The sequence below is a fragment of the Garra rufa genome, chromosome 9 (assembly GCF_049309525.1).
Source record: "Garra rufa chromosome 9, GarRuf1.0, whole genome shotgun sequence".
Taxonomy (NCBI): domain Eukaryota; kingdom Metazoa; phylum Chordata; class Actinopteri; order Cypriniformes; family Cyprinidae; genus Garra; species Garra rufa.
In genome coordinates, this window is record NC_133369.1 from 2,515,901 (window position 1) to 2,542,089 (window position 26,189).

Consider the following 26,189-nt stretch of genomic DNA (forward strand, 5'->3'; position numbering starts at 1 on the left):
CTTCTTTTTCATATTAAATTACTTTCTCATATTTCAGATTAATATGCAGAGACTATAAATAAATAATTTGTGTTCAAGACTGTGACTCCGCAGTGGTGTTAACATCAACTTTTTGTCTGATCAGTGGAAAGCGAAGGGAAACCTGTTAGAAAACAGTCACTATTTTGCAAAGAAATCACACACTTCACCTTTAACGATGACGAAAACTAAGGGGTTAATGCTCATATGTATCTAAAACCTAATTAATGCTGCATATGATGTCCCACAATCCTGTGCAAGCTGTTTGGTATTTGATTTAAAGACTAGAAATGGCATCTGATTTTTTTTTTTTAAACATATGATTTAATGTTAAAAACAGCTCTGAAAGTCTGTCTGGTTTCACCTCTATACAAACACATGGACTGACTGAGCAGAGAAAGCAGCTTCCTTCAGTTTCAGACACAGCCATCTAGTGGTGAACAAGAATATGAACTACAAAAGTTCATGAGGGGCATTAGATGCAATGTTCTTATGCTTTTAATGCAAAAGAAGTAAAATCTGAGAGAGATGCAAACACAATGCCACTAAAAACTAATAAAATATGCTCCAAACTACACACCACAACATGTGGAGAGCACTAGTTGATGTTTACATGCATTGTCCTTCACTCAAGAGTTGTAGCGCATTAGTATTCTGGTTGCACTGGGCAGAAGAAGAGTGAGAGGAGGCGGCTGGAGGAAAGCAGCCCATCGTGTCTCTGCCTGCATGGGACGCCCGGCCACTTCATACTGAACATTGCTAAGCAACTGCTTGAAGAAACAGGGAATTTGTACAGTGTTTTGTAAAAAAAAAAAAAAAAAAAAAAAAAAGAAGTTGTTATGGCCATTCTTGCAATCTTATTTCATGCAGTGCTTTTTTATTATTATTAGATGCAAGTCTGGATTTGTTGTTTATTAATGCTTTTTGATTTTGTAAAGTTGGTTTGGAAGATGTTATATATTATTATAATTATAATAATGTATATAATTAATTTCTATTAATTTATTTATATAAAATACAATATATAAATTGTTCATTTATTTACTTGTTAGTAAATAAATAAATATTAAATGTTTTGTTTTTATATAAATAAATATATATATATATATATATATATATTATATGTATTAATTATATATATATATAATTAATATAATTTATAATTATTTATTTATAAAAATACCATTTATAATATTTGTTTACTTTTGATTAAATTAGTAAAAAAGGATGTATAAATTGTTTTTATATAAATTAATTATATAAAGTATTTTAAGTAATAATATAAATTATTATAATTACATATATATTTATAAATAAATATATTATTAATTTAAATATTTATCTAATTAATTTATAATTATTTATATAAAATACAAAATTTATATAATATTTATTTAAATAAATATTAAATAAATACATATTAAATAGATTTAGTCTTTTATATATAATTAATTATATAAACTATTATAATTAATAAATGATTTATATATATACACACACACATTCATTATAATAATTTATATAATTAATTTATATAAAATACAACATATAATTATTAATTTAATTAAATTAGTAAATATTAAATTAAGTTTATATAAATAAAATTATAAATTCTTTATATAAATTATTTTAATTAATTATATAATTTATTAATAATTATAATAACTTATAGAATTTATTTATAATAATTTATTTATTTAAAATACAAAATATATATAATTTTTGTTTTTTATTTGACTAAATTAGTATATAAATAAGTATTAAATATATTTAGTTTTTTACATAAATACATTATTATAAATTAATTATATAAATTGTTTTAATTAATTATTTTTCAAAATTATTATAAATATATAAGATTGTATATAATATAAGACACATTTTATTATTTCATATTTTCATATTGTACATAATATATCCACAACTACAGCAACAAGTTTCAGCAGAGAGGAGGATTGCTGAATGTCAAATTTGCAAAGCATGTAACACAGCAATAACATTTCCCTACATAAATGATCAAGTTAATAACAGCGTGCAACATGAAAATCACATCTGCATTTAATATGCAATGAGATCTGCCATCAATCATTCAGATAACAAGCTAAAAACACGACAAACTCCAACACACAACCACGTGGCAGCAATTACCTCCCGCTGAACAGAAATAATAATTACCATAATCACAGCAACTTCCATTACAGCGAGTATTTAGAGACAAAATAACCAGCTACGGACCTATATATTGATTAATATATTGATTTTGCATGTCAACATCTACCAAAATCAGTCCATTTCAACATCCACTTTTTCTGTTTCCCAAAATATTTGAATTAATTTTGTAAAGTAAGTGTATAAATGCCATCCTGGTCTCTAGATCTCAGTATCAGCCAGTAAACAATTGATAATTATGTCATAAATGAAAACCTACATGTAAACAGGTCACATATCTTGACATTTCTTGTGCTAAGTAAAACTTATCAGGCCAAGCATGAGCAAACAGGGACAAATGCCACTTTATGCACTTTTGTGCTTTTCTTTTGAGTCTTTTCTACAGTTTTATTCATCTTACAAACTCCTCAAGTACGCCGGTCAAAATGCAGAGGGAGAAAAAAAATCGTACCTGACTGAATTTGACTCAAATTAGTGTGGAAAGCAAAAGTGGCCCTGTTTTGTTTGGAAGCCCAGTCCTGAAATTAGTGAACCATTTTCCCCGTGGATTCAACTCAAGAGGCTCGGAGCTTAATCAAGTGGAAATCGGGGAGAGACAGTGGGGGTAGAAGGGCAGAATGAGGCAATTGTTCAACTCGCTCTTTGATGTCACTGCAACAAAATAAACTGTTGAGAAAAATGCACCATTGCCCGTGTGATTAAAGAAATGAAGCTGGTTATATGCACATCCAAATCCCCAGTATAAGGCTTCGGTCGCGTCCAGAAACTGTAAATGAATTCTCATCTCTTCTGCCATAATGAGGCAGATGTATGTATTGTAATATCTAAGCTGTTCTCTTTCTCCCTTCAGCATCTCAGACAAACTCCCAGCGCCTCTATTGTGTTGCGGAGCTTTTCTCATGCGTGCGTCTGAATGCGAGTCAGGGCTGCAGATAATCACATTTTCCTAAGAAAGGCTTAGTCTTGCAAACTAGCGCTTGTGTCTCTATAAGAGTGAGAGGATGCATGAACAGGACAAGCAGCGGAACATCTTTAGCAAAAGTGCTCTGGGAACAAATGTGGTCAATACAGATGATGCAGATGTTTCGAGAGCAGGTGGACGATGAAATGCTATATATGTATGCAAAACTGCTTCAAAACTGGTTTTGCACAATATTTACCCAATATTTACAAAACAACAGGGAATGTTATCAGAACTTTGACTAAAATTCTGGTTATGAACAGTAACATTGATACAATGTTTGTCAAAGTTATCTGGTTTTTATTTAATGCATTTTAAATATTACTAGTAAAATGTTCATCAATATCTAATAAAGTTCATAAAATTTGAGCAAAAAACATCATTTATAAATTAATCATTGGACATTTTTTTTCCCTTAAACATTTATTTAAGTTTTTTTTTGGAACATTCCTAATAGAATATTTATCAAATGAATCTGGTCTTAAGAAAATGTTCTCAAAACTTTTGCACATTTTTTTTTTTCCTGAAACATTTATAACATTTTTTAAATCTTGGTAAAAAAAAGTTGTAAAATGGTTAAATATGATTGTGTTATGGCCATTCTTGCTATCTTATTTAATGCATAGCTTTTTTTTTAATTATCTGCAAGTCCAGTTTTGTTATTCATCAATACTTCCTCATACATTATTATGAAAAAAAAATACTATATATAAGTTATTTAGTTATTAAGTACGTCAAATAAATATTAACTATATTTTAGTTTTATTTAAAAATAAATGCAAAAATTGTAAAAAGTAAATGCAAAAATGTAGAAACTGAAATGTTACTAAAACGTTTAGCAATATTATCTGATCTTAATTAACAATCTCAAAATTTTAGTTTAAAAACATTATTTATACATCGTTCATTGAATGTTTTTTTCCCCTGAAATGCTGAATTCTAATTTTTCTAACATAATGTTTGTGAAACTTATTCTTTAACAACATTTATATAATATATAATAATGCTTGATTAATACTTCTTACTGATTTTGGAAGTTGATTTGAATATCATATTATCATGAGAAAAAAAAAAATAATAATTATATAGTTATTAAATAAGTAAGTAAATATTAACTATACTTTGCTTTTATATGAAAATATAAATACTAAAATTTAAACTGAAATGTTACTAATAATAGTAACATTAATAACTTTCTCAATACTTCTGCACAAAAAATGTTATTTATACATTTTTATTGAGCATTTTTTCCTAAAACATTCATCTAACATTTTTTAAATCATGGAAAAAAATGTAAAATGGTTTCTTTTTTTTTGGTTTCTGTTATGGCCATTCTTGCAATCTTACTTCATGCATTGCTTTTTTTAATATTATCCTATTATCTGCAAGTCCAGTTTTGTTATTTCTCAATCATATATTATTATGAAAAAATACAATACAACATATAATTTATGAATTTATTAAATAAGCAAATAAATAAATAAATATTAACTATATTTTCTTAATTAACTAACTTAATTAACAATCTCAACATTTTAGAATAAAAAATTATTTATACGTTCATTAAATGTTTTTTTTTTTTCTGAAATGCCATCTAACTTTTACATTTTTATATTTCTATTTCCTATTTCTAGAATGTTCGTGAAAGACATCTGGTCTTTAATAATGTTCTCAAAACTTTTGCACAAATTTTTTTTTTTTATACACGTTAATTGAACTTTTTTTTCCTGAAACGTGCTTCTCATGTTTTCTAAATAAAACGTTTGTCAACGTTTTCTGGTCTTTTATAATGTTCTCAAAACCTAATAAGAAAAACATTATTTATACATTGTTCATGGAACAGTTGTCCTCTAAACGTTCGTCTAACGTTTTTTGAACGTTACTTTTTGTTTTAGAATGTTCAGATAACATTTCAAATGTAATGCTCCCATATTGTTTGCAAATTAATTAGTTAGTGTTTACATAACCAAGAATAAACTTTTGCACAAAAATGTTATTTATACACATTTATTGAATTTTTTTTTTCCCTGAAATGTGCTTCTAACATTTTCTAAATAAAACGTTCGTCAGAGTTTTCTGGTCTTTAATAATGTTCTCAAAACGTAAAAACAAAAACATTTATACATTGTTCATGAAACAGTTAACATTCTCCTAAACGTTTGTCTTTTTTTAAAGGTTACTTCTTGTTTCAGAATGTAATTTTTTCCATAATGTTTGCAAATTGATAAAGTTGGTGTTTACATAACCAATAATAAACGTTTTAAAAACATTTTACAAATGTTGAAGTTTAGAGAACATTCAGAAAAAACGCTTTTATTTAATTGGAACATCTAAAAACAGCAAATGTGCACTGTCCAGCAAGGCTGCAGGTAGATTTTGGGACTGTCACCAGGCACCTTCAATTCTGCATTAATCTCAAAATAACTAAATATCGTCCTCTTACTTGGCATTGATGATTTATCAATCTAACATTAAAAATATCAAAACTAAGCTTTTCACAGCATGCATTGCATACAATATAATCACAAAGAAAGTTTGCATGCTGAAATAATGCTTTAAACCAGCCTATGATTCTAAGGTCTAAGCAAAACCAGTTTCAGCACAAATAAATGGCACTTTATGGCACGAAGAAGTGACAATAAAAATGTTTGCATGGTCTGTTTTGTGATCTCAGGCCCTTGTTCAACACTCTGCATGTTGAGTTTGTGTTTGTCAGGTGGTAGATTGTAGTAATCGCTTTCTTACCTCATACATGTACTGAAAGTGTGGAGCAGCGATGCGTCGCGTCAGTTCCGCGCGTCTGCGCACAGATGAAGGAACGCGGGCGAGCGTGTGAAAGTGGCGACGCTAAACTGGCATTATTTTCTAACTTCCACCCACTCCGACTGGAAACAGCCACTTGTCAAAGGCAGAGGAGGTTCTCTCGCGCAGCACAAAGTAGGTACATTTGCATTTCTCCGACCCTCCCCTCGCTTTTCACCACTGGCATTGTGTGGCGCGGTTGGGGTCCTTATTTGGCCCCCGATTAAATCCTCACTGGCCCGCGCTCAAAAAACCCCTTATAAGCAGTACTAGTCTGACACATCGCGTTAAGACCATGTTTTCTATATGCTCTTCTGAAATGCACCGAATCAAGTTCACAGAAGGCTTTAGATGTCGTTACAAAAACGATATTGGAGCAACAAGTGTCATAGTAAAAATGAAAAGACACTTGGGGCCCCATCTGAGGTTCTTCGGAGTGACAGAGAACATGTCCTTTTCAGAGTTCCTCAGATATCTTTGTTATATACCGAAGGAGCTGTATTACATCTCAAGTCTTTCCTTTATAGTCAAATTAATTTCTAAAAGTATCTCTAGCAGTTTTTATGACAGGTTCATGTAGCTGCATGAGTAATAAACAGAAGAATTATCAAAGTGTTTAACGTAGATTTAAAACAATAAAAATAGAATAGCATGTCCAGGACTTGTAGAATTATATTTAAAAAACAAGAAAAATATATTTTTAAATAATTTTATGCTACAAAAAATATACAAATATAAGAAATACATGATTTTAAATGCAAAAAGGCCCCAATATTAGGATATAATTTACCGATCTCTCCGCAAGGTGGCGCTGAGTCCGCACAATGCACTGCATTCAAATCCAGTTTATGGCTAGCGGTTTGGAAGGCACTGGAAGTTATTAGTAGTGCTTGCAATTGTTAATATTAGTGATTTGGACAATCCCCTAACCATAAGTAGGCCTACAAACACTTTTAAACGCCCCGCACCGTTTGATTCCAGCAGAACTAACGTTAACTTAATGATTCCTAAGTGTTTTGTCGAGGAGAATGTGCTTTTATTTTACTAAACCATTTTAAACTGATGCTAATAAAAAAAAAAAACCTTCAAACTTACACTTAAGGAAAAACTTGAGGCGTATTTTAAAATCAAAACACCAGAGACTGGAGGATGGAATTATTTGACTTAGCAACCACATAGCAACGTCATGAAAATCGCCCACAACAGCAAGTTGTGTACTAGCAAAACGTTGTTACTAACTACTTTTGGTCTAAGCTCTTATCGAAAGAACTATCACGAGAAATCGTATCCTGTCAGGAAAGCGGCCTGCGTTTCATATTTCGTGTTGTTTACTGACATCCGGTTGATTGACGTGCCATTGCAAGGCGGAGTTAAAGAGAAAGGGGTGTGGCTAAATAAAATTTACCTCATTTTTTTCAACGGCTTTGATTTTTATCAGACGTTCCTTTGGTTCTAAATAATTTCCCGTTTAAAAAATGGCCGTTTTTTAAAATTATGTCAATGGGATGAATTTGCTATATTTTAGTTTGATTATGTTTTTATTGAATATTTTTATTGAACATTTAATGTAATTGAATATTTTGTCTTTTTAAAAAAGCCCCAATATAGGAATATAATTTACCGATCTCGCCGCAAGGTGGCGCTGGAGTCCGCAGAATGCACTGCATTTTATGCATGTATGGCTAGAGGTTTAAAGGCACTTTAAGTTATTATTAGTAGTGCTTACAAACAGTTTTGATTTGAACAATTCCCTATCCATAAGTATAAACACTTATAAACTCTCCGCGCCGTTTAATTCCAGTAGAACTAATGATTCCTCAGTTTTGTTGAGGAGAATGTGCTTTTACTTTACCAAAGCATTTTGAACTGATGCTAATAAAAGAAACCCCTCAAACTTACACTTAAGGAGAAACTTGAGGCGTATTTTAAAATCAGAATACTAGAGACTGGAGGATGGACTTATTTGACTTAGCAACCACATAGCAACGTCCTGAAATCGCCCTCAATGAGTTTTGTACTAGCAAGAATCACTTACTAATGAAGACTATAGAATAAAAAAATATGTAGAATATATCTTTGACTTTGTTTCTAACTACTTTTGTTCTAAGATTTTATCAAAGAAGTATCACGAGAAATCGCATCCTGTCAGGAAAGCGGCCCGCGTTTTTTAACCAATCATATTTCCCGTTTACTGACATCCGGTTGATTGACGTGCCATTTGTAAGGCGGAGTTAAAGAGAAAGGGGTGTGGCTAAAGTAAATTTACCTCATTTTTTCAACGGCTCTGATTTTTATCAGATATTCTATTGGTTCCAATAAATAATTTCGTTTAGCGGTCCAAAATGACAGTTTTTTTTTTAATTATGTCAATGTAATATTTCTATTGAATATTTAATGTAATGGAATATTTTATATTTTTAGTAGGCTAGCATTACTGTTAAACAATCTAAAATAAGTTTTTGTTTACCTAATATATGTGTATACTGCATATTTATTATGTATATATAAATACACAGTATATATTTTGAAAATGTTTACATGTATATATTTATATTCATATAATTATTATATATTAATATATTTATAATGTAAACAACACATTTTTCTAAAATTTCTAAATTTTATATGCATATGTGTGTATTTATATATACATACAAATATACACAGTACATATATTATGTAAAAAAAAAAAAAGCTTTAATTCTGGATGTGATTAATTGCAATAAATCATTAAACAGCCCTAATTTTTAGAACATTTTATCATACTAAATTATATTTATGGAATATTTTGCTCAGATAGCAAGTGTCAAAATGTAATTTTGTACCATTTAGATCCATTTAGATGAAGTCCCAAATAAATGATGAATGAAAAAAAAAGACATTTCTTAAATTGAGAAAATGAAAGGCAGACGTCAAATGCATTAATTGTATTTTATTAAAATATTTATAAAAACAAATGCATATGTATAAACCATGATAAATATGCATATGCAGTATAATCATACAGTAAAATGTTTATATTCATCATATAGTATTTATTTTTAAACATAAAGGATATTTTAGCATTCAAACTGGCAGTGGTGATATTTCCTCTGGTAGGAGGGAGACGTTCAGTCCATGGCAGGGTCTCCCGAAGGGACATATAGCCTTTTTTTTTTTCAGAAAAGCTACAGAGCAGCACCATTCACCTGAGATCCACGAATACTAGAAAAAATACTTGAAGAGACGTCGTCACACAAAAACACATCTGAGTGACAGAAATCTGCAGCCGAGCAGAGCATCACGCTACTATACGATCATTTTAGATATTATGGGGTCATTCCTTCTATGCAGTATATTTCATGACCCCATCATACATGTCTGAATATACTGGATTCAATCTTAGAGATTGAGGGAATTTTAAATGATTTCATTTTGTTCAAATTGATTTTTCCCCTGGATTTTTAATTGAAATGTTTCAAACAATGTACATGTATATGTATATATACACTTCTGGACATAAGTTTGAAATAATTGTGATAATATTTAGTTTTTACAGTTTTACTGTATTTTTTAAAGGAGACTTTTCAGCTCATCAAGGCTGCATTTATTTAATTAAAAATACAGAAATATCTGTAATATTGTGAAATGTTAGTGCAATTTAAAATAGTGGTTTTCTATTATCTGTAATTTATTTCTGTGATCAAAGCTCAATTTTCAGCATCATTACTCCAGTTTCCAGTGTCACATGATCCTTCAGAAATCATTCTAATATACAGATTTATTATCATTGTTGGAAACGGTTGTGCTGCTTAATATTTCTTTTGGAACCTGTGATACATTTTTCAAGAATCTTTGATATATAAAACGTTAAAAAGAATGGTATTTATTTAAAATAGAAAACTTTTGCAACTTTTAGGGTCAGTTAATTTTTTTTTCCCTTTCTCTTATTAAAAGAAAGTACTACTTTTATTCAGCAAGGATGTGTTAAATTGATAAAAAGTCATCATATAGACTTGTTAGAATAGATTTGTATTTCTATTTTCTTTTTAAAAAAGTATCACAGGTTCCAAAAAAACATTAAGCAGCATTAATAAGTAAGTAATAAATCAGTACATTGGAATGATTTCTGAAGGATCGTGTGGCGCTGAAGACCGGAGTAATGGCTGATTAAAAAATCAGCTTTGCATCACAGAAATAAATTATATTTTAAAGTATATTAAAATAAAGAACTGCTATTTTGAATTGCAATAAAATTTCATATTCTATATTTTTGATCAAATAAATGGAACTTTGATGACTTAAAAAAAAAAACATTAAAAATCCTAAACTTTTGAGCGGCAGTGTATATCTAGATAAAATTACACACATCCATAAAAGCATAAGCAAAGTTGATGTCTTCATGTAAACTGTCAGCAATGACTAACTTTAGCTCTGTGTAAATGATGACAATATAGTTAATAAACGTAATAAGTGCCTGAGTTTGAGCAGAGCAGATTTCTGAATATCTGATATATGTTTGATAGAAATACTTGCTGAACATTCATACCGCAAAACAGGATCGACCCTTACAAACCTGACGGACATAGAGAGCTGGATTCTTAGTTAGCGATTGAAATGAGCTCTCATCCACAGCTTTATGAGTTTACGCTCCTGTTTCAATGGAAGTGAGTTTGTGAAGTCATGTCTGATGGTAGTGGTGGTAGTGGTGATGATGATGGTGTTCGTGATGATGATGGTGTTCGTGTCGCTGAACCACGGGAACCACAAACCCGCCGTTCTGCTCGCGGTCCGGCGCAGGCGGGCTGACGGGCGAGGGCTGTTGTTGGGTGTGTTTTGAGGGCGACAGAGCCTGTTCTCTGGCTTTGGCTCTCAATCTCTTGCTGTGACTGTGTTGGAGAGGGTGCTGGTGAGCTGTTGAGGGCTGAGGCTGGTTTTGTTGGGGGAGATGGTACACGTCTTGACCCGCGGGGCCTTGCGTTGGCGGATAGTAGCCGTGGCACTTGCCTATTTTGGCAGCAGACTGACCACCTTTAGATGTGCTCTTGGGGGATCTGAAGGACTGGGGTCCGCTGCGTACACGAGGATCCGGGGCCAGGCTGGGGTCGGTGATGATCTGTGATCGCCGCTGATGGGCGTGTGTCTCGGGTTCGTGGGAACGGGAACGGCTTTGGTTGTGTGAAGGCCGTGATGGCTGTTCTTGCGGGGCCGCAGGAGGAGAGGAACCTTGAGAGAATTAAAGAGTAGAATTAAGAAATTATATTTTATAAATAATCAGAACAATGATCAAAATTAAGGAATTATATTTTATAAAAGGTTGGAAAAATTAAACAAAATTATGGAAATATACAGTGGTGGCCAAAATGATCAGAACACTAGTATTTTCAAAATTTTCAAAATTTAAAAATGTCAGGAAAATGAAAAAAAAATCCTTAATATTTTATAAAGGGTCGGCACAATGAACAAAAATTAAGTAATTATATTTTTATAAAAAGGCTTGGCAAAAAAAAAAAAAAAAAGAAATTAAAAATAAATATATATTTTATAAAAAGTTTATACGAAGTCAGTAGAATGATCAAAATTAAGTTCAAATATATATCATAAAACTTCTGCAACATTACCCAAAATTAAGGAATTATATTTGATAAAGAATCAGAAAAATAATCAAAATTACGGAATTATATTTTAAAAAGGTAGGAAAAATTAAACAAAATTATGGAAATATACAGTGGTGGCCAAAATGATCAGAACACTAGTATTTTTTTTAAATTTTAAAAATGTAAAAATGTCAGGAAAATGAATCAAAAATCCTTAATAATATTTTATAAAGGGTCGGCACAATGAACAAAAATTAAGTAATTATATTTTTATAAAAAGGCTTGGCAAAAAAAAAAAAAAAAAAAAAAGAAATTAAAAATAAATATATATATATTTTATTAAAAGTTTATACGAAGTCAGTAGAATGATCAAATATATTTCATAAAACTTCTGCAACATTACCCAAAATTAAGGAATTATATTTGATAAAGAATCAGAAAAATAATCAAAATTACGGAATTATATTTTAAAAAGGTAGGAAAAATTAAACAAAATTATGGAAATATACAGTGGTGGCTGAAATGATCAGAACACTAGTATTTTCAAAATGGTTTTAAGTCAGAAAAATGAATAAAAAATCCTTAATAATATTTTATAAAGGGTCGGCACAATGAACAAAAATGAAGTAATTATATTTTTATAAAAAGGGTTGGCAAAATAAAATTAAAAATGAAGAAATTATATCTTATAAAAGTTTATACGGAGTCAGCAGAATGATCAAAATTAAGTTCAAATATATTTCATAAAACTTCTGCAACATTACCCAAAATTAAGAAATTATATATGATAAAGAATCAGAAAAATAATCAAAATTACGGAATTATATTTTAAAAATGTAGGAAAAATTAAACAAAATTATGGAAATATACAGTGGTGGACAAAATTATCAGAACACTAGTATTTTCAAAATTTTAAAAATTTAAAAATGTCAGGAAAATGAATAAAAAATCCTTAATATTTTATAAAGGGTCGGCACAATGAACAAAAATTAAGTAATTATATTTTTATAAAAAGGCTTGGCAAAATAAAAAAAAAATGAAGAGATTAAAAAAATATATTTATTTTATAAAAAGTTTATACAGAATCAGTAGAATGATCAAAATTAAGTTCAAATATATTTCATAAAACTTCTGCAACATTACCCAAAATTAAGGAATTATATTTGATAAAGAATCAGAAAAATAATCAAAATTACGGAATTATATTTTAAAAAGGTAGGAAAAATTAAACAAAATTATGGAAATATACAGTGGTGGCCGAAATGATCAGAACACTAGTATTTTCAAAATTTTAAAAATGTCAGGAAAATGAATCAAAAATCCTTAATATTTTATAAAGGGTCGGCACAATGAACAAAAATTAAGTAATTATATTTTTATAAAAAGGCTTGGCAAAAAAAAATTAAAAATGAAGAAATTATATCTTATAAAAGTTTATACGGAGTCAGCAGAATGATCAAAATTAAGTTCAAATATATTTCATAAAACTTCTGCAACATTACCCAAAATTAAGAAATTATATTTGATAAAGAATCAGAAAAATAATCAAAATTACGGAATTATATTTTAAAAAGGTAGGAAAAATTAAACAAAATTATGGAAATATACAGTGGTGGCCGAAATGATCAGAACACTAGTATTTTCAAAATTTTAAAAATGTCAGGAAAATGAATCAAAAATCCTTAATATTTTATAAAGGGTCGGCACAATGAACAAAAATTAAGTAATTATATTTTTATAAAAAGGCTTGGCAAAAAAAAATTAAAAATGAAGAAATTATATCTTATAAAAGTTTATACGGAGTCAGCAGAATGATCAAAATTAAGTTCAAATATATTTCATAAAACTTCTGCAACATTACCCAAAATTAAGAAATTATATATGATAAAGAATCAGAAAAATAATCAAAATTACGGAAAAAATAAAACATCAGAAAATTTAACAAAAATGAAGGAATTATATTTACAAAAAAAAAATAATAAGAAGAAGAATATGTTGGATAAAGAAAATCCTGTTTTTAGGAAAATTTATAAACATTTTTAAAAATCGGCATAAATTAAAAGCAGCACAACAAAAATTACAACTTTACAATTAACGTAGTATTATTTTTTTTGCATTTCAATCATTATATTTCATGTGGGGTGAGCTTAATGTATGAAAATAGTGTAAAAAATGCCTCATGTCTTAAAAAATGTGATTATTTTTATGCAATATATTTTTTTAATTTCCTGATGAGTGAGATTTTCCTTTTTTTGTGAGAATTGAACAATCTTTCTGTGAAGAGTGAACACTCCTGTCAGTGTTAAAGGGTTAGTTCAAAATTCTAATCACTAACTCATTAACTAATCACCTTCATGTTGACCTTCATTCCTCTTCAGAACACAAATGATTTTTGATAAACCCTCTGACCCTCCATAAACAGCAAGGGTACTACAAAATAGTCCATGTGACATCAGTAGTTCAATCATGATTTTATCAAGCTACGAGAATATTTTTGTGTGCAAAACAAACAAAGGTCTTACAGGTTTGGAACAATGACAGTAATAATGACAGAATTTTCATTTTCATCTGTGTTTCTGTGATATTACACACGTTGGGTAGAATCTTACTGTCAAATCTGGAGGTGTAGTTTTCTATTCCAGCCAGATCCAGGTAATGATTTCTTCTCTCTGTGTTCTCGTCCACACAGTAGTGATTCCTCTCCTGAGCTTCAGCAGTCTGACCTCTGAAAAACACACATCATATCACATGTGGACAAACAGCACTAAAACACTGATTCATGCAGATATATTACACATGAGCACTCACTTGGCGTGTGCGGTCTGCCGTCTGTCCTCTGCGTGAACCGACTCAATGCGACTCAAACGATTCGCGTCTTTGTCTGAAGCAGGAGGAAAGAACAGAAATGTTTCCTATTTAGTCATAAATTAGAGTGTGTGCTGATTTGTTTTATAATATTAGTTTGAGTGTTTTAAGTCTTTTTAATTCCAGTGTTTAGTGTTTGTCAGAATGATTCATTCATCTGTTATGAATCATCTAGTCTTTTGGTTTAAATTCATCTAGACACAAACCACATTTATTTATTTGTGTATACAAATAAGCAGGTTTGTGAGAATCATAGCAGGTTTATTATAGATATAGATATCTAAAATTAAAAGTTACTTAAAATAATTTTTTTTTTTAAAGCAGCTTAAAATCATTTTATCTCAGTTGCTTTCAAAGCCAACATTTTATTGTTTATATATAAAACATAGATATACACCATTAATAAAAATTAAAATGATAAGACAAATGACAAACTGATTTAAAAACAGAAAAAAAAAGTAAATTAAAAAATGCATTGAAAGAAAAAGAAAAATTTTAATAAAAAAACAATACAAAATGTTAAAATTATGCTGTATCAATGAAAAAATAATTGCGACTTCTCACAATTCTGACTTTTTTCTTTCAATTGCAAGTTTACATCTCGCAATTCTGACTTGTTTTCTCAGAACTGAGATATAAACGCACGATTACGAGTTATAAAGTCAGAATTGTTAGATATATAGTCACAATTGGAAGATATACACTCGTGATTGCGAGAAATAAAGTTAGAATTGCGAGATATAAACTATGCTGACTTTTTTTCTCGCAACTGTAAGATATTTATAACTTGCAATTGCGAGTTATTAAGTCCAGTTCTGAAGAGAAAAAAAAAAAGACTGATTATGTTCTCATAATTGTGAGTTTATTTCTCTGAATTTTTACTTTTTTTATATCATGCAATTCTGACTTTATAACTCACAAAAAAGTCAGAATTGTGAGATAAGTTGCAGTAACCTTTCATTTTTTATTCAGTGGCGGAAACGGGCTTCCATAGATTAAAGTGTGCACTTGTGTTCTAATTAGGGCCGGGACTTTAACGCGTTAATTTAGATTAATTAATTACACAAAAATAACGCGTTAATTTTTTTTAACGCATTTTAATCGCACTTAATTTTGCACCGCGGAACGTTTCTCACTGGATGAGTTTCAGCGGCGGACCGATTATACTGGAACACCAACTAGCGGAATGCGCATATCACCGCAGCACATCGAGCCTCATGTATCACTTCAATGCTTTTACAGAAGGTCTACCTACCTATAGGGTACCTGAATTTCTGAAATGAAGGCTAGTATATTTCTAAATATCCCAGTGTTTCCCCTACCATTATCTTAGGGGGGCGCGTTTACAATGTCTCCTCCAAGAAAACACGGACTGGATCGCGGACTCCATTCATAAAAACCGAATTTACTATAGCGCGGAATGCCACGTAAATTCGTCGATTTATGGATTGATAGATCAAAAGTTGGTCTGTCACTTAATTCAAATCGCGATATGGACTAGTGTCTGTGAAAACTGAAATGCAAAAAGACCGTTTTAATATGGATCCTGCATATACTGTTTGCCTCTGTATGTTAGAATGGCAGAGACGCGTTTTTTTACACTGCACGCGTGATGCTCCCGTTAATATTTGGCATTTGCATCTCAAATGAACAGATAAACTCAATCTCCAAAGCTACTGTGAGTGTCACTTTTACCGTTTCATTTGAGAAAACTAGCATCATATCATACTTTACACACAGAAACTTCACGGCAACCTGTCAAAAAAAAAAGTACGGTTTAACATGAAACAGAACAATATTCCTATTTAAATAATTGACAAAAAACAATATTTAATGATAAAAAATAAATATAACAACAAGATTAACCACTTAATTGTAGAAAAAAATACTATGATTATTATTATTTATTGATTTTAACAGCAAACCTCCAAAAATTAAAAAGGTTTATTTTTCATTTGATTGAAAATAAAATAAATGTTTATGCTTTAATTTGATTATGAGAAAAATTAAAACACAAGAATTTATAAAAAAAAAAAAAAAAAAGCTAAAGATTGTAAAGCCCCATTGTTCAAAATGTTAAAATAGAGAGTTTTGGATTTATTTTTTCACTGAAATAAATGTTTTCGTTATGGGAAACACTGTATCCTATTGCTACAGTTAATGGCAATATTGCACTGGTCTGTTGGACTTGGTTGAACAAAAATAAACAATATTTTGTTGCTTCCGTTTATGTATTCAGTCATTATTCAATGGTGTACTAAAAATCCATATGAAAAAAACGTACTTCTCACTGTTCTCAGGTCAAATATTTATATGCGATTAAAATGCGATTAATTTCGATTAATTAATTACAAAGCCTCTAATTAATTAGATTAATTTTTTTAATCGAGTCCCGGCCCTAGTTCTAATATTAGTTTGAGTTTGTTTTGAGTCTTTTAACTGTTAGTGCTTCATAATTTTAGGGCTGCTTTTACATTGTTGATTTCTTTATTTGAATAAAATACGATATTTCTGTCCATCAAGTTCATTCGAATAAAAAGAGAAAATAAACAAATGAAAACTATACCACAATATTTAGGTCAAGTCGGCCATTACTGCTGCTAAACACTTATATTTGTGCTTATATTTGTATATTTGTGTGTGTGTGTGTGTGTGTGTGTGTGTGTGTGTGTGTGATTAGTACCGTTTCCGGTGTGTGTCGGATCTCTTTTGCGAGCTCCGGGTTCAGGAGAGACCGTCAGCTTCACTCTCAGGGTCTTTCGTTTGCCGTTACACGAGTGATTGACGGATGAGTCCACAACGTCATAGATAGTGTGCATCAAACTGGACATGTCCTAAAACACAACACACAACATGAACACATTTTCATGTGTTTTACTGAAGGGAATGAATATCAGGCGTCTGTCTCTGAAAGAGGCCCGTATAAAATGTCCATATTAACCTCTTTCGTGACTTTTCCGCTGTTGTCGAAGTCGTAGAGCGTGAAGACCCACTCCTGCCTGCTGTCATCAACCAGAGACACGTTACACTCCAGATCCTGAGAGATCAAACACACAAACGTGCAGTTACACACGTGACCAGTTTTTACAATATATACTGATAAATGTAAGATTGACTTCAGTGGTATGAGATGACTGGATCCTTTCAGCTGATTTTCTTATTGAACTGTCAGCAACTGAACTGCAGTGCTCAAACTTGCAAATATAGTGAACAGACATAATCATAATGCACACAGTTTTCCATCTAACATGTTTTTTAAGCTGCAGCTCATCATATTAATGTAGTGTTTTTACAAGTTAGCAGTAAAACGGTTACCTCACCTCAATATGTTCGTAGATTTGTGTTGGTGAAAAAAAACAGCTAAAACTAGCCTAGGCTGGCAGGCTGGTTTTAGAGGGGTTTTGGCCACTTTTCCAGCCTGGTCAGGCTGGGAAACCACAAGCTAAAACCAGCCTGGCCAGGCTCAGAGACCAGCTAAAACCAGCTACTTCCAGCTTAAACCAGCTAAGACCAGCCAACCAGTCTACGCTGGTTTTAGCAGTTTTTTTCAGCAGGGATGTTTTCAATTTTGAATGGAAATATTGATATTTTATTTGTAAACATCATACCTTTTGCGTTTATTTTAGTTAATGTCATAAAAAAGCTGGCTGAGCCAGTAGTGGAACTGACAGTGTCGTGTTTATTTTGAAGAGTCATTTACGCTGGAACCGCTCCGATTGGTTCAAACCTGTGATATCAATCATTCAGTTCAAGTGATTCACTAGCAAAAACCACATTAAAAGAGACATTTATTTTCTAATTTTGACATTGCTTGTTCGCGAATCATTTGATTCAGTTCGGGGCTTTGGACTGGGTTTGCGAATCATTTGATTCATTTCTGAGCGTGTACGCGAATCATCTGATTCAGTTTGGAGCTTTGGAGCGGGTTCACAAATCATTTGATTCATTTCTGAGCGTGTGCGCGAATCATTTGATTCAGTTTGGAGCTTTGGAGCGGGTTCGCAAATCATTTGATTCAGTTCGGAGCGTGTGCGCGAATCATTTGATTCAGTTTGGAGCTTTGGAGCGGGTTCACAAATCATTTGATTCATTTCTGAGCGTGTGCGCGAATCATTTGATTCAGTTTGGAGCTTTGGAGCGGGTTCGCAAATCATTTGATTCATTTCTGAGTGTGTACGCGAATCATCTGATTCAGTTTGGAGCTTTGGAGCGGGTTTGCGAATCATTTAATTCATTTCTGAGTGTGTACGCGAATCATCTGATTCAGTTTGGAGCGTGTGCGCGAATCATCTGATTCAGTTTGGAGCTTTGGAGCGGGTTTGCGAATCATTTAATTCAGTTCGGAGCTTCGGTCCAGGTCGCGCATCATTTGATTCAGTTTGGAGCTTTGGAGCGGGTTCGCAAATCATTTGATTCATTTCTGAGTGTGTACGCGAATCATCTGATTCAGTTTGGAGCTTTGGAGCGGGTTCGCAAATCATTTGATTCAGTTCGGAGCGTGTACGCGAATCATCTGATTCAGTTTGGAGCTTTGGAGCGGGTTCGCAAATCATTTGATTCAGTTCGGAGCGTGTGCGCGAATCATCTGATTCAGTTTGGAGCTTTGGAGCGGGTTTGCGAATCATTTAATTCATTTCTGAGTGTGTACGCGAATCATCTGATTCAGTTTGGAGCTTTGGAGCGGATTTGCGAATCATTTGATTCAGTTCGGAGCGTGTGCGCAAATCATCCGATTCAGTTTGGTGCTTTGGAGCGGTTCGCGAATCATTTGATTCAATTCGGAGCGTGTGCGCGAATCATTTGATTCAGTTTGGAGCTTTGGAGCAGGTTCGCAAATCATTTGATTCATTTCTGAGCGTGCACGCGAATCATCCAATTCAGTTTGGAGCTTTGGAGCGGGTTTGCGAATCATTTGATTCAGTTCGGAGCGGGTTTGCGAATCATTTGATTCAGTTCGGAGCGTGTGCGCGAATCATTTGATTCAGTTCGGAGCGGGTTTGCGAATCATTTGATTCAGTTCGGAGCGGGTTTGCGAATCATTTGATTCAGTTCGGAGCGGGTTTGCGAATCATTTGATTCAGTTCGGAGCGTGTGCGCGAATCATCCAATTCAGTTTGGAGCTTTGGAGCGGGTTCGCAAATCATTTGATTCAGTTCGGAGCGTGTGCGCGAATCATCTGATTCAGTTTGGAGCTTTGGAGCGGGTTTGCGAATCATTTAATTCATTTCTGAGTGTGTACGCGAATCATCTGATTCAGTTTGGAGCTTTGGAGCGGATTTGCGAATCATTTGATTCAGTTCGGAGCGTGTGCGCAAATCATCCGATTCAGTTTGGTGCTTTGGAGCGGTTCGCGAATCATTTGATTCAATTCGGAGCGTGTGCGCGAATCATTTGATTCAGTTTGGAGCTTTGGAGCAGGTTCGCAAATCATTTGATTCATTTCTGAGCGTGCACGCGAATCATCCAATTCAGTTTGGAGCTTTGGAGCGGGTTTGCGAATCATTTGATTCAGTTCGGAGCGGGTTTGCGAATCATTTGATTCAGTTCGGAGCGTGTGCGCGAATCATTTGATTCAGTTCGGAGCGGGTTTGCGAATCATTTGATTCAGTTCGGAGCGGGTTTGCGAATCATTTGATTCAGTTCGGAGCGGGTTTGCGAATCATTTGATTCAGTTCGGAGCGTGTGCGCGAATCATCCAATTCAGTTTGGAGCTTTGGAGCGGGTTCGCAAATCATTTAATTCAGTTCGGAGCTTCGGTCCAGGTCGCGCATCATTTGATTCAGTTTGGGGCTTCGGAGAGCATTCGCAAATAATTTAATTCAGTTCGGAGCTTCGGTCAGATCAGGACTTGGAAGCAGTTTTGTAAATCTTTTTTTTTTTTAGATAAAACAAAATTCTAATAGATATAATAAACGGTAAAAAAAAATTAAGCAGTACAAAAACTACAATATAAAATAAAGAAAGTAATCCCTTAAGAAAATTAATGTGATTTTAATATAGTAAAAGTGTAGTAACCATGTTTTTTGTATAACCACAGTTTCACTACAGATATGGTTAAAATATGTTTGTGTTAAAGTAACCATGTGTGTGTGTGTGTGTGTTTTTTCTTTTGGAGTAAGGGTTGTGTTGCCAGATTAACAAAAAAAAAAAAACTAAAAAAACTAATACATTTTCATAGTAATGCACGTAAAACAGTAGCTTTATCATTTGTTTTTGCACAGGATAAAAGTCATACAGCTTTGAAAAAACATAAGGGTGACTAAATGATGACAGAATGTTTATTTATGGTCCAATTATTCTTTTAATAAAGGAAAGATTGAATCTCCACAGGTATTGTGTTTCAGGTCAGCTCTTAAGACGCCACTGGAGAGGATGTATGAGGGAGATTTGCGTGGGATTATACAGGCGCTTTTCGTCTTGTTCCAGGAAAAATGTTTTTTAACCACAATTCTCGGTTTCAGCTTTTTAGCAGCAGCTGTAATTCACCGGTATCTGGTGACACGGATGATAATTGTTGAATGTCTGGAGATGCTGCGGGCGTCTTTAGTGATTTCAGGCCTCTGGCAATGTGTTCAGATGTCACTGATGTGTCTCATTCAGTCTTACTGCACTATCAGAGCAGCATTTTAAAGTCAACCCAGACACACAACTCTGTGTTAGTGTTATTTGAGCACTAAATCAGGAAAATGACAGACGGTGCCCCCATAGACAACTTATTATATAAGTAAATATAGATTGCATACATTGAATTTAGCTGCTCTTTCTTGTGAACTTACATCTAGATTGATGCGTTTCTTCCCTTTGCAGGTTTCCTTCAGAGCGTCTTTCTCTCCATATTCAGACGGCAGAAAACTCTCACATCCTTCAGCCTTTTCTGGAGGCAAAACCACTAAACACACACATACACACAAATACTGTGAGTTCACTAAATCATGCTTAAAATAAAAACAAATACCTGCCAATGGAGTCAGAAAAATAACATTAATTCAGAAGGAAAACAAAGTAATTTTTTATGACCTTACTGGCTGATATCTGTTAGTATTATTTATAATATTGTATTATTTATTAATATTTTGAATTAGCTTTTATTTTTATATTTTCAGTTTTTATAATATAATATAATATAATATAATATAATATAATATCAAAACAATGTATTTTTACATTTTCGGTTTTCAGTATATAATATAATATATAAAAGAATGTATATTTACATTTTTGGTTTTCGGTATATAATACAATATAATATATAAAAATAATCTGTTTTTATATTTTTTCGGTTTTCAGTATATAATAAAATATAATATAGTACAATATAATATAATATATAAAAATCGTCTATTTTTATATTTTTAGTTATTATAATATAATACAATAAAAAAGATCTATTTTTATATTTTTGTTTTTTAGTATATTATATAATATAATATAGTACAATATAATGTAAAAAAATCTATTTTTATATTTTCAGTTTTCAGTAGGCCTATATAATATAATATAATATAATATAACATAATGTAATACTTAAAGATAATCTATTTTTACAGTTTTGGTTTTCAGTAAATAATAAGATATATAAAAATAATATATTTTTACATTTTCGGTTTTCAGTAAATAATATAATATAACAATATAATATAATATAATACTTAAACATAATCTATTTTTATATTTTTGGTTTTCAGTAAATAACATAATATGATATATAAAAATAATATATTTTTACATTTTCGGTTTTCAGTATATAATAATATAACATAATATAATATTTAAAAATATTACATTTTTATATTTTTGGTTTTCAGTAAGTAATTAATATAATATAATATAATATAATTATAATATATTTGTACATTTTCAGTTTTCAGTATATAATATATATAGTAGTCAGTATATAATAATATAATAACATAATATAATTAATATAATATAATATAATCTATTTTTCATAATTTCGGTTTTCAGTATATAATACAATATATAAACTACACTTAAAGCAGTTTAATTCAATTTCAGTGTAATTGTATTATAATTTATATACTATTGTAGTATTTATAAAAAAAATTATTAGTTTTTTTATTAGTTTTTTATACTTCTATTTATTTTATTGATATATAGTTTTAGCAATTGTAGTACAACTCACTTCATTTTGATCAGTTTCTCAGAAAACAAGACTTATGTCATTTTGCACCTTAAATCAAAGCATCTCAACATAAGAATATTCAGACATTTGTACCAGAAAACGACACAAATACTGAGTTAAAGCATGTGTTTGGTGTCTGATGTGTGTACTCACCCTCTAGAGGGCAGCGGTGGACTGGCGTCTGTCCGTCCTTCAGCTCCTTGAGAAGGAACATGGAAAAAAAACACAAGAGCAGATGAAGAGAGGAGGTGTTAGTTCAATATACAGCCCAGAAACCACAGGAAAAGCAAACACCTCCATCTAAAGCATTTCCTCCTCAGGGACAGTGGTGAAAAGATGACGGCGTCACATACGATTAAACATAGGCTACTGTAAAATCCCTGCTAACTTCAACCCCAAATCAACAGAAACAACTAAATTGCTAGATATTTTCTTGAAGAGACGAGATTTGCTGTTTTATTGTCGTGATTTGAGACATTATCAAGTTCTCATACTTTACTTTGAGGTTTTGTTGCTAAATGATCACATGGAAGGAGTTAAATGCAGACATTTGACTGAGATCTGTCATAAACACCATCAGGAGCAGACTAAATCATCTGCTGCCACCGACGTCTGAACCACAAAAATGCTCAACGGCACATCGCTCTACAAATCCCAACCTGCTCACGATTACACAGTAAAGCAAGCAGTCGACAACAACCTCAAAAACAACCATCAGATCCACTCAAGTCCTGTAAAATCAACCGTCAGATTTTGAAAATCAATCTGAAGTCACTGCAGATTAAATACAGTCAATATTTACAATGTAGAACTAGTAGTAGGTTTTATCAAGGTGTTTCTTCTGTGCACCAAAGCTGCATTTATTTGATTAAAAATATAGTAAAAACTGTAAAAATTGTGAAATATTTTTAGAATTCAAATTAGCTGTTTTCTATGTGAATATCTATTAAAATGTTATTTATTTCTGTGATCAAAGCTGAGTTTTCAACATCATACTGTATACTGTATAATGCATACTTGATGAATAAAAGTATTATTTTCTTCTTATTAACCCCAACATTTTTGAACATTAGTGTATACATGCATACACAGGAATAATTTTAACATCTTAAAATATACAAATAATATATTTCTTTTTAGATTTTCAGTTTTATATAATATAAAGTCCCTGCAGAGCAGATATAGTAAATATCTACAATGTAGAAGTTGTAGCAGATTTTTTAAAGAAGTCTCTTCTGCACACCAAGGCTGCATTTATTTGATCAAATATACTGAAAAAATCTGAAATATTATTGCAATTTAAAATAGCTGTTTTCCATGTGAATATATGTTAAAGTATAATTTATTTCTGTGATCAAAGCTGAATTTTCAGCATCATTACTCCAGTCAATTTAATGCAACCTTTATGAATAAAAGTGTTCATTTTTCGTATTAATCCAAACATTTTGAACATTACTGTATAAATGCACACACAGAAATAATTTTACATCTTAAAATATGAAAATAATATATTTCTTTTTAGATTTTCAGTTTTATATAATATAAAGTAATATTTTATAATATGAAGTCATTGTAGAGCAGATATAGTAAATATTTACAATGTACAAGTAGCAGATTTTTAAAGAAGTCTCTTCTGCACACCAAGGCTGCATTTATTTCATAAAATACAGAAAAATACTGAAATATTATTGCAATTTAAAATAGCTGTTTTCTATGTGAATATATGTTAAAGTGTAATTTATTTCTGTGATCAAATCTGAATTTTTAACATCATTACTGCAATCTTTAGTGCCACATGATCCTTCAGAAATCATTCTAATATGCTGATTTGCTGCTTAAGAAACATTTCTGATGATTATCAATGTTGAAAACACTTGTAATTATCTCTTTTGATCAATTTAATGCATACTTAATAAATAAAAGTATTATTTTCTTCTTATTAAACCAAACAATTTTGAACATTAGTGTATACATGCATAGACAGAAATAATTTTAAAATCTTAAAATATAAAAATAATATATTTCTTTTTAGATTTTCGGTTTTATATAATAGAAAGTAATAGAATATAAAGTCACTGCAGAGCAGATATAGTAAATATTTACAATGTAGAATTAGTAGCAGATTTTATTTTTTTAGAATTAGAAGGCTGCATTTATTTAATCAAATATACTAAAAAATTATGAAATATTATTGCAATTTAAAATAGCTGTTTTCTATATGAATATATGTTACAATGTAATTTATCTCTGTAATTTTCAACATCATTACTCCAGTCAATTTAATACAACCTTTATGAATTAAAGTATTATTTTCTTCTTATTAATGTTTTTTTTTAACATTAGTGTATAAATCAAACATAAATAATTTTCAGATCTTTCAATTTCTTATAATTTGTTATTCATACACAAATAATTTTTTTACATCTTTAAACTGTAATAATTGGTAGTTTATTATTTAACAATTTAATAACTTATCACTTTTTAATTTATAACAATTTTGTAATTTATACACAGAAATTTTTTTTAACATCTTTTAATTTGTAATCATTTTTTCTGCTGATATAAAAATCAGATTGTGAATATCACAATGATTTGAACATGCTTTATGTGATTTTATTCCACTTTTTTTTAACATGCGCTGCAACATGCTCTTGAAAGTCATCCAATCGACCAATGAGAAGCTCCGAGAGGCGAGTCCAGGCGTGTTTTCTGCAATCCAATTAGCTGTATTGATTTCAAACGGATCCGCCTCCCAGAACGCAACACTGTGCTGAATTCCAGCGGCAGGACGGCCATGTCACGTGTCTGTGAACTCATTACCACCCAGCGCAACAGATGCATCCCAGATCTAACCGCCCTCTGCATTTTAAAGACTAACACATGGTATTTTACCCATAATGCCATCACCCACTGAGGCCCTTTTTAAGCAGCAATGTGTGGGCCATATGCTTCATTAAGACAGAGCTGCTTCCAGTCCGCAGCCCAAGAAAAAACAGGCCCTAGTTTCTTTATTGTCCCTGACTCTTCCAGCTCAAACTCTTGTTGTTGAAAAGGCATCTAGAGACCACTCCAAGTGTTCTGAGGGCCTAGATTTGACTAAATAAGCATGTGATGACTGTAAAATGAGTCTGTGGAGTATCACATCTTGCATCACGGCTGTTAAGAACAAAGAGGTTTTTTCTACTTCATACAGAGGGCATTCTATGGAAGCTCATTTTCGCCACTAAGTATATACTTTTTCCTCAGAATTGCGTGATATAAACTCTTTTTTTTTTCTTGGAACTGTGAAATACAAATGCACAATTGTGAGTTATAAAGTCAGAATTGCTAGATATAAAGTCAGAATTGTGAGATATAAACTCCAGTCCAGTTCTGAGAAGAAAAAAAATTCTGCTATTTTCACAGAATTGCGAGTTTATATCATGCAATTCTGACTTTATAACTTGCAAATGCAACTTTATTTCTCAGAAATGAGTTTATATCTCACAATTCTGAGAAAAAAGTCACAATTGTGAGATAAGTCGCAATAACCTTTTTTTTTTTTTTTTTTTTCAATTCAGTGGCGGAAATAGGCTTCCATATGATTCAGAAGTTTCATGTGTGATCCAAAGTACAGCAAAAACAGTAAAAAAAAAAAAAGTACAATATTTTTACT

General features: G+C 31.3%; 1 protein-coding gene across 1 annotated transcript in view; it reads right to left on the minus strand.

Annotated features, from left to right (window-relative positions):
* Positions 1 to 10,610: 10,610 nt before the first annotated feature.
* The window catches only part of nkd2b (NKD inhibitor of WNT signaling pathway 2b), a 68,090-nt gene continuing 52,511 nt past the window's right edge, over positions 10,611 to 26,189 (minus strand). The window contains exons 4-10 of the mRNA XM_073848007.1: positions 22,688 to 22,730; positions 21,168 to 21,280; positions 17,333 to 17,428; positions 17,075 to 17,225; positions 14,335 to 14,401; positions 14,136 to 14,251; positions 10,611 to 11,155 (exon numbers count right to left, since the gene is read on the minus strand). Of these exons, the coding sequence (XP_073704108.1) occupies positions 10,611 to 11,155; positions 14,136 to 14,251; positions 14,335 to 14,401; positions 17,075 to 17,225; positions 17,333 to 17,428; positions 21,168 to 21,280; positions 22,688 to 22,730 (1,131 nt within the window). The remainder of the gene's footprint in view (positions 11,156 to 14,135; positions 14,252 to 14,334; positions 14,402 to 17,074; positions 17,226 to 17,332; positions 17,429 to 21,167; positions 21,281 to 22,687; positions 22,731 to 26,189) is intronic.